The sequence below is a fragment of the Aedes albopictus genome, chromosome 2, assembly GCF_035046485.1.
Source record: "Aedes albopictus strain Foshan chromosome 2, AalbF5, whole genome shotgun sequence".
Lineage (NCBI taxonomy): Eukaryota > Metazoa > Arthropoda > Insecta > Diptera > Culicidae > Aedes > Aedes albopictus.
The window spans coordinates 226,513,726-226,524,116 of record NC_085137.1 but is presented as its reverse complement, the minus strand read 5'-3'; the positions used below and the strand labels follow the sequence as shown (position 1 = coordinate 226,524,116).

At 39.7% G+C, this 10,391-nt stretch overlaps 1 protein-coding gene across 2 annotated transcripts; it reads left to right on the top strand.

Moving 5' to 3' along the window:
• LOC109432899 (transcription elongation factor S-II) lies at positions 1-9,786 on the top strand. 2 transcript variants are annotated; one of them, XM_062851236.1, is made up of 2 exons: positions 1-270; positions 2,968-4,389. In XM_062851236.1, exons 1-2 carry the CDS (start codon positions 202-204, stop codon positions 3,808-3,810), a joined length of 912 nt encoding a protein of 303 aa, XP_062707220.1. In that variant the 5' UTR covers positions 1-201; the 3' UTR covers positions 3,811-4,389. The 2 variants fall into 2 exon arrangements, with proteins under 2 accessions (XP_062707220.1, XP_062707219.1); XM_062851235.1 differs by lacking the exon at positions 2,968-4,389 and adding an exon at positions 8,414-9,786 and having other exon boundaries at positions 71-270.
• The last annotated feature ends 605 nt before the right edge of the window (positions 9,787-10,391 follow it).

The window sequence follows — 10,391 nt, the reverse complement described above, 5'->3', positions numbered from 1 at the left end:
CATCGGTAGACAGAACGGGAGAAATAAACTCCGAAAAGTGCCGCCACCGCGGAACGGGAGCATCGACTGACAACGGAGAACGAGAGAAGAGTCAGTAAATTTTTCACTCGCACACAAAAAGGCGTCGGAAGGCTTGCAGAAGTTTGTTGCTAGCGCGTTTTGTAATCGTATTTTGGCCGGGAAATCCTGCACGGAACCAGCATGAATGTCGAGGAGGAAGTGCTCAAGATCCAGAAGAAGCTGGGAAAGATGACCTCGTCCGATGGAACGGTGAGTAAAGGTGGAAAATGTTTGTTTTTCAGTTCCCGTGATTTCCTCTGGGCTGGCAGGGCGCGCATCGCTTTTTGTACAGTAATGGATGTGCATGGTGCCGAGAGCATCACGTATGCCTGCCTCTTGTTTGCATGCACTGGTTTCTTTTATTTTACGATCGTTTTTTTCTGCCTAGGTATCATCCTGCGGGGCATTTCAGCCACAAGCTGGAAACTTCCGTTTGAAATTTATTTTCCGATCGATCGTATCGCCCAAAAAATCGGAATGGCTGAAATGCATTCTGATTGGTTAATCACCGGTTTGTTGTCTGTAGCTAGGGTCAAAGCACCAATCCTCAGCTCATTAAATATTAAATTTTGTATGTTTTTCACCAACAACTTTTAAGAAGGAGGTCCAAAATTGTCAAATTTTGCGTTACATAATATTCGAATGATCCATTATCCAGTGGAAAATTAAAATTTGTAGTTGCCTAATTTTATTTTATTTTTAATATATTGTCAGAGTTTCGAAACGAATACATATCTGGCTCAGTATGGACACTTTCATTTCGTTTCTGTTAATGAAGATGAAGTGGAGTTTAATTTTTCGAAATGATGAGTAGTAGGATTCACTCAACAGCGTAAACTGTTTAAACTGATACGTCGCGATCACCAAGGCAATCTTTGATTATTTCATTCGCAAAATCATAAAACATTAAATACAAATGAGCAGAAAATCATGGCTTACGCAGCAATTTAATCTGTGTAGTGAGTATTACATTTAATTAAGTTGTTCCGCTTTGTTTATCTTGTTGGCTAAACGGTAGGCAGCTTCCAATCGAAAAGATTTGAAAGTTGTTTTATTAATTTCTTGGAGTGGTTTGGTTGAAATTTATTTATTTGTCGTCAATCAATACGTAGACCAAATTTTACAGTAAAATTTATAATAAATAACGTCTGTAACAATGAAATTCTTAATTTCTATTTTCACCTGTCTTATTGCCTTGTATATCTTGAAACATGTTTAAGTTTCGATCTATTCATTGTTATATCAATTGCTTCACAATAACTATTATAGCACGACATCATTCTATTAATAGGCCCATTAATGCCATAGTCAGTTCTTTGGCATTTAATATAAAATAGATTCCTATTTCTTAGTTGACGAGTGGGAACGTAAAAATTTAGATTTTCTAGCATAACTGCACTGTCGACTTTACATTAGTCCTGTTCAACGACGTTGGTTGAACTTGCTCGAACTTGCTCCATCCCGCTCTTTCTCATTTGTTGATAAATGGGTATGAGTAGAGATCGTAAAATGATGAACTAAGTTGATTTAAGAAATATTCACCGAAAATCGGGGTTTCGAACTACTTGTGCACCTGCGTCAATTCCCGACACCTCACAGCTAAACAAATCAAAATATCACTTGCCGCATAATGCCTGGTTTAGATGGTGCAAGTGACTTGATTCAAGTCAATGGAAACTGTCCAATTGAACGCGAATAGAACGTGTAAACACCACCGCTCAACTCACTTGATCAACTGACTTGACTTGAACGAAAGTTGAACATGTTGAACTTTTTCATTCAAGTCAAACGAAATCATCTCATTTGCCTCGTCTAAACCCGCGATTCATGTGAGTTGAATTCAAGTCATCTGTCAAATGAGATGAATTCAATCCAGTATGCTTACGCACCGCACGAATTGAACAATGTAAACATTTCGTTCAACTTAAATGCTTTCAAGAGCATTCAGGTGGAGGATCAAGTCGTTTGCTCAGTCTAAACACATCATTCAATTGGATTGAGCACATTTGAGAAGTTTGCAAGTGAAATGCTCGTTTCAGTTGATCAATGTAAACCAGGCTTAACGCACTTCCGTAGGTAATCATCTCCCGCAACGAGATCCACAGTTAATAAGATACATTTTCACTTTGAAGCCGCACAAGTGCTCAAAACAAATATTACACGCAGGCGAGTGCTCTTCGGCAGCACAAAGATGGGTGCCGAAGTGATTTCCCATTTGATTTTGCTGGAAGTTCTGCATAGGTGCCGAGAATTGGCGCTGGACTAGGTGCAGTAAGCTCGTTCAAAATCAACTTTTGCAGCAGAAAATTTTCACAACAATCACTGTTAACAACAAGTTCACGCAATAAGGTATCTGATTGAGATGGAAAAAGTGGACGAAAACGGTCGTTTCGTTGTGAATATAGGTATGTAATGCACAATTTTGTTTACCTGTTGTGCAGGGACTGGGGTCAAAAACCCTATGTCAAACAAAGGGTTGATAACTGTGAAAAAATATTGTGTTAACTGTGAAAGATATGCGAGTGGGGGCAGTATGCCTCTATAAAATTTAGATAACACGCTTATAAGAACTATGTACTTTAAGATATAATAGATTATTTTCATGAAATAAGTCAATCATTAATGTTATACATAGAAGTTAATTTTGCTACCACTGTCAATTATTTAGTTCCTATTTTATTATAAGTTCACTGTAGTACTTATTGCATGATAAGTTAAAATTTTGATTAAAAGTTAAGTTTAATTTCAATTAGCAGTTTACTTTTCCACTTTGCTTGATGCTTGTATTAGCTGTTGCACTGCACTAAAAATTATAGTTAATGTAATCGGTATTTTGTAGAATGAGATATGTATTTCAACCACATAGTTTCATTCATCATACATACCCACTCTACATTACACTTGCAGGGTCAAGAACAAGCGTTGGATTTGCTCCGTGAGCTACAACGTTTGAATGTCGACTTGGACATTCTAACCAAGACGCGCATCGGCATGACCGTAAACGAACTGCGAAAGTGTAGCAAAGACGACGAAGTCATTAGTTTGGCCAAGTCGCTCATCAAGAGCTGGAAGCGCTTCCTAGCGGCTACTCCACCTACGAAGGAATCATCCAAGGATTCGTCCAAATCATCGAGCAAGTCCTCGAGCAAAACCAACAGCAAATCCGATGGGAACAACAAGAAGGAATCCGAAAAAGAAAAAGAGGTTAAGAAACCGACCCAGACAAGCTTTCCAGCTCCGCCGAATAGTACAACCGATGCCGTGCGCCTGAAATGTCGCGAGATGCTGACCAACGCCTTGCGTGTAGATGGAGAACCCCCGGAAGGTTGCCAGACACCTGAGGAACTTGCAGATGAGCTCGAAGAAGCCATCTTCGTGGAGTTCAAAAACACCGACATGAAGTATAAGAACCGCGTCCGCTCGCGGGTAGCAAATCTGAAGGATCCCAAAAATCCCAGCTTGCGAAGCAATTTCATTAGTGGAGCAATTACCGCGCAGCGCCTTGCCAAAATGACTCCCGAAGAGATGGCCAGTGACGAAATGAAAACCCTGCGTGATCGTTTTGTTAAAGAAGCTATCAACGACGCGCAACTGGCTACCAACCAGGGAACCAAAACCGATCTCCTCAAGTGCGGCAAATGCAAGAAACGTAACTGTACCTACAATCAGCTGCAGACACGTAGCTCTGATGAACCTATGACAACGTTCGTTATGTGCAACGAATGCGGACATCGCTGGAAGTTCTGTTAATTTATCGTGGAGTTTCAACATGTTTCATTATAATGGATTCACCTTGAGCAACAGCACATCACCTAGTAATACATCTGTTAGGTTTATCCATGGTTGGAGATAAAGTGTTGCTTGGACTATCCGATCAAAAGAAAGAATAAATAATTATTATTTCTTAACTCGTAGAATTCAACTCAGTTTCATTCCGGTTAGAAAACAAGTTTGATAAATTGATTAAGTTGCAAAGTGTACCTTTAAAATGTATTATTTGAACATGAACATGTTGCTTCGGCGCAAATATAGTGAAAGCATTATTTCAGAGATTTGTGTTGTTATAAGCAATTCTATCGCACCTAAGGAGCACCAACCAGTTTGTGGCGATAGTTTTAAGCCCAATAATAGTATTGGTAGTGACATGAGATTCGTTTGAATTTATTTTATTTTAGTTATTTATAGCTTCCACATTCCTAGTGTGTAATAAAAAAATACAAATTGAACAAATGCTTTTTCATCATCATTCAACATGTCTTAGAAGGTCTCTGTTTTCAAACTTTATGGTCTAGTAAATCCTAAATTGTAAGTCAAGAATCCATGTAAACCATGTAAGCCAATAATCCATGTAAGCCAGCAATCCACCAATCAGTGCAGAAAATGTAATTTTGACTTTTTAGGGTAAAAGTATCCTTCAGCCTATGATCCTATGTTCATCCTATTCCAAAAACAGACGGATTAAAGACTGATTATTTTCGTTCTTTTTATTATCATGCATGCTCACTCCTAACAAAAAATACAAAAATAAAAAACACGCAAAAATAACGCTTATTAGCTTTGTTTTCGATAAAATGAAAATAGGAGCACTTGCTTTAGGTGGATTCCGTTCCCCTATCTAGATTCAATCACCCACAGCTCATTTCAGAAGCTGAACCTTAAAATATGATGCATGACCAGTGCTGAAAATGTCATTTCGACATATCTAGATTCAATCACTTACATCTAGGGTACTGGTTCCCTTATTAAGCATGTGGCTCCCATTTTCAGCCTATGAAAAACAAAGGATTGAAGCGTTGTTTGTTTTGTTTCTTATTTTTGTATTTTTTGTTAGGAGTGAGCACGCATGAAAACAAAAAGAACGGAATCAATCGGTGCCGTAATCGCTTGTTTTCGAATAGGATGAATATGGGAGCGTGAGATTACTGATGGAACACATACCCTAATTGGCTTTTTAAGCGATGTTGAGATAATTCCATATTTAGAATCTGCACGCCAAACTGAGCCGAAACCAAAATTTTCATAAATTTTGGAGCCCGGGAAGCATCTTCTGGTTGTTACCAGCAAACGCCGCAGGCTTCTCCTTGTGGGTGCCCAACATTCGACGACTGTTCTTCAGCCGAAAGCCGTTCTCATTGCCAAAATTCTCCAATGTGCGGATCATGAGATTCCGGAAGAGTCACATATAACTGGGGCACCATGTCGATTTCTTCTAATTGGCTCCAGCAGACTTCAATTGACGGATCTAATCGTCAAAGTTTTTGAGATGTGCCCGAATCGAAGGTCCTTCACTGAACCTTCAGCAATCTTCAGCCTCGTAATGTATATGCAACTCCAATAATATCCTTCACATTTTGGAAAAAGTTTCCTTAGGCTGGAGCGGGAATCAAACTCACAACGCCTAAATGACCAACGCCGCTAGCCGCACGACCACGAAGCTCACTTACTGGAATTGTGAGATTCTGCAAAACGTATTCCACTTTATTTTTCAATGTTGCTTTTCCACCCGGCCAAAGTTATATGCAAAGCTAATTTTCGATCATGTTATGTGCATATACCGTATGCGTGATAATGTTTGCACCATCGTTAAATAAAATTCCAGTTTAACTTGTGAAGACAATGTATTGATTTTATTTGCAGGCATTTAAGCTATAACTCATATCATAGTGGGCTATGAATAAAAAGTGTTGATTTTCTTAGTTTAACACTTGCATAATGACTAAGTGGCAACTTAGCTCGTGATTTGTCCACGCGCAAATGTCGAAAAGTATCCGTGGTAGTGTCAAAGTCAAGATGAACAATTTTTGAATTTATTTTTTTTATTTTGACATTGCCTAATGATGTAAACATTGACACACAAACAAAAGTTATAAAAACTATTGATTCTGGAATTTGGTACGGATCGATAGTTTTTCGGAAATCGAAAAAAACGGAGGTTGCGTTCGGGCAAATTCAAGACTTTCTTATATGGCGCTACTCGTAGCTCCTGGATGCCATTGGTAATAATGTAAGTTTTTTTTTCTATGGTCGAAGGATCATAAAGGCCACCGTAATTTTCCTTTTCAATATGCTATGCCGTTAAGTCGCTGAATTCGCGTTTCTTTGCCATTTTTCTCATTGAGCGCATATAATTCGGCGCAGTATCATAACGTCCGAGGCCATAATGTCCCAGGACTTTATGGCACATTTTTCCGGGGCATAATGTCCAAACGTGCAGATATGTCAAGAAGTCCAAGGAAAGAAGGCACATAGGATATTATGACGTACCAAACTTTTGGACGTTATTTCGCAAAAAAACGCGACTTAACGACCGGGATAGTATGGCCTCGGACGTTGTGATCCGGCCCCATATAATATAATTCACCCAAATCTTATTTTTGGATGCAGCGATAGCTTTCTTAATCCATGTTAACCTTGGACGACCAGTGGACACCTTCGGGAATAGTTGCCCTTGCTTTTTTCGGTCTAAGACTGTTTTAAGGTTCTCCTGAACACTCCTGAAATATCTTTATTAACATTTGGGCCCATATAGCCGAGGCGGTAAACGCACGGGTATTCAGCATGACCATGCTGAGGGTGACGGGTTCGATTCCCGGTCGGTCCAGGATCTTTTCGTAAAGGAAATTTCCTTGACTTCCTTGGGCATAGAGTATCTTCGTGCTGCCACACGATATACACATGCAAAATGGTCATTGGCAGAGGAAGCTCTCAGTTAATAACTGTGGAAGTGCTCATAGAACACTAAGCTGAGAAGCAGGCTTTGTCCCAGTGAGGACGTTACCCCAAGAAGAAGAAGAAGAAGAACATTTGCGCGTGGACAAGTCCCGACTACCGCTGCTACCCCTTCTTGGTGCAAATTTTAAACTCAAGAAATCGTATTTTTTACTTGCAACCTACTGTGATATGAGTTAGAGCTTACGTGCATGCAATAAAAACCAAGACATTGTGTGTACAGGTGATATGGATACCTTATTTGTACGATGGTGCAAACATTATCACGCATACGGCAACTCCGATATGCGCAAGTGTCATTGAGTTTTAGTAGATGGCTTTTTAATCGGAACTGTTTATTATATGATACGTAAAACGAATCATTTGATGTGAATGTGTCAGACTAGGGGTACAATGTATGTGTAGTGTCTGATAAAATAGGCTTTTAGAATTATTTCAGTGTAACTGTTATTCACAAGCCAGACCTCAAGTCATACAGACGTATTTCCTGAATAAACTATTTTCGTTTGTTAACCTCATCGTTATTCGTTACTCGAGTCGTCCCATATATTTCGCCACTCCCATGAGAAATACACGTGATTGGCCAAAATAGAAACCAAAACTGAGAATATGACTAAAACTGCGACAATGCTTCTATTTTAGCCAGTGCCACTTTTGATACGAAAATCAAGTATAAGCTTGATTTCTGCATTTTTCTAATAAAGTATACATAGATCGAAACCACAGAGAAACAAACGTCACACTCTCATCGCCTTCCATCGATCACCTTTTTAACGGTTCCAAATATTCAGTAGTAGGTCGATTGACCACTCGCGGCGCTGGTATCGTTTTTGCTCCTGTTTGACGTTTGCTCACTACCGCCATCTGATGGCGGCCCGGCCAACCACATTACTTTTAGCATTGGGCGATTACGTTTTCGTGACGATGTTTTTTAATGAAATTTGTTCTAAGTGTTACGTCTGTTTAAACACATTGGTAGTTTTCATTGAATTATTGGTTATTTTTATAAAAATGATTTCCTTTAGACTGGCCACAACCGGTGCCCAGTTATTCCAGTTTTCAATCAAAATGTATGGTTTTCACAGCTGAAATCATCATATTTTTTTTTTTTTTTTATCTTTATTTAAAAGGTTTTCAGCTTGAGAGCTGGTTCGCCTAAATCATCATATTGTATTAGGATCTACTAGTAAAAAATCAATTTACGCCGATTTAGATCGCAACAGGCTTAATACCGCACTATGGCCAAAACCTAGGCCAAAACTGAAGCTTCTATCCTATTGTTTGCATGATTGTGTTGAACCTATACCATTACCCCTCCGAAGGTGATCATGTGGTCCCCACGGACTATTACCGTTATTACCTCTCCGCTCTCCCCAATCTTCGACTTTAGATTGACTTGCGCTTTTATTGCCCCACCAAATGCAGCAATATTTTTTAAAAAAATGTAGGAAACATTAGATAACAAAGACAACACACATACATTCGGATACAGTTGCTTTATAATGAGTGCGTGGAGGGTATCTTACCAGCCTTCTCCGAGTTGGGAATCCGACGCCTTGCTCCCTCAGCTATCTTGAAACACTTTTTGAATAATAAACAATTGCGTTCCTACTTATTTTTCCAGGGTCAAGAACAAGCGTTGGATCTGCTTCGTGAGCTTCAACGTTTGAATATCGATCTGGACATTTTGACCAAAACGCGCATCGGTATGACCGTGAATGAACTGCGAAAATGTAGTAAAGATGACGAAGTCATCAGCTTAGCCAAGACGCTCATCAAGAGTTGGAAACGTTTTCTGGCGGCGACCCCACCCTCGAAGGAGTCCTCCAAGGAATCGTCCAAATCGTCGAGCAAGTCCTCAAGCAAAAGTAGCAGCAAATCCGACGGTAATAGCAAGAAGGAATCCGAGAAGGAAAAAGAAGCGAAGAAACCAGCACAGACTAGTTTTCCGACTCACTCCAGCAACACCACCGATGCCGTGCGTCTGAAGTGTCGTGAGATGTTAACGACTGCCCTGCGGGTCGATGGAGATCCACCAGAGGGTTGCCAAACACCGGAAGAACTTGCGGATGAGCTAGAAGAAGCAATCTACGTGGAGTTCAAGAACACCGACATGAAGTACAAGAATCGCGTTCGTTCTCGTGTGGCAAATCTGAAAGATCCCAAAAATCCGAGTTTGCGGAGCAATTTCGTGAGTGGTGCCATCACCGCGCAGCGCCTTGCCAAAATGACTCCCGAAGAGATGGCCAGCGATGAAATGAAGAATCTGCGTGATCGTTTTGTGAAAGAAGCCATCAATGACGCACAGCTGGCTACCAACCAGGGAACCAAAACCGATCTCCTTAAGTGCGGCAAATGCAAGAAACGTAACTGTACCTACAACCAGTTGCAAACCAGAAGCTCCGATGAACCTATGACGACGTTTGTTCTGTGCAACGAGTGCGGACATCGCTGGAAGTTCTGTTAGACTAGAAGATCCCTAGCACGTGTGTTATCACCAGATTCAAATATCAACCGACGCCTCCCAGGTCATCATCACGACTAATATCATCCTGCCTAACATAATTACTATGTTTCATTCGGAATCCCTAAGAACACGTTGGAAACGTTGCGGCTGAGCCCTGTCAATTGTAATTTAAGAACAAACAGACAACGATTTGATCAATTTGAGTAAGTTATAAATCCAATGATAAATGCCGACATATTGAAACTTCAGAAACGAAAGAATTGCCTCATTCAAATTAACTGGTAGAACCGCTGCAAATAAAATACAATGATCATTTAGGGAAGCAAAACCAACTTACCTTAGCTACAACTACATTTTATGCTGAGGTTATTCTAACGTTTAGAAAGCATCATCCCTCTCGGTGAGCGAATTGTGGGAAGCTTACCAGTAGTTATTAACGTTAGAAATTTGTGGTTCGTTTGACACCGATTTAATTTAACAGTGTAAAATAGAAACCTGCCTAGTGTGTAACAAATAAAAATATGAAAATTTCATGCGAATTTTTGTAATCCGATTTACTCCTTGGTTTGGTGATGCGGAAGTTTACTACCCGGTCATGTCGATGACTGGGAATGGTGTGATGATTTTGTTTTACTTGATGTCCCCTTATTTTGCATAATTGCCTAGCTTTCTATTTTGGAGGTAATCACGATTTGTATCAACTCTAATTCATGCAGTTTAAGGTGATACGGGACGACGTGTTAATTTGCCTATCTTCCCTCTCTTTCTAACAATTTGCCTCACGATTTTGAAGATGGTAATTTCGGTAATAGCCTCACAGAAGAGACTGAAAAACAATCAGCATATGAACTGCAAGGGAGCATACTGCCGGTGGACGCATACCCGAGCAGGGAATGAGAACTAATTGAAAACAAATTGAGTTATTTAGATATCACGAATTTTGATAACAAAGTGAGTTTTCATTTTGTCTGACTTAAGTGTTAACATAACAAAAATGATAACAAAATAATGTACTGGAATATCAAAATGAAAACAGAGTGAGTTCTCATTGATAACAAATTGATATCTCATTTTGTTATCCACATTTTACGACTTGATATCATACACAGTTCTCAGGGAGTTATCAAATCTATAG

Excerpts from the sequence above, each read along its gene's own strand:
- LOC109432899 (XM_062851235.1), top strand. The coding sequence starts at position 202 with ATGAATGTCGAGGAGGAAGTGCTCAAGATCCAGAAGAAGCTGGGAAAG. Across the intron at positions 271-8,413 it reads TGACCTCGTCCGATGGAACG|GGTCAAGAACAAGCGTTGGA; the intron begins GTGAGTAAAGGT and ends TTATTTTTCCAG.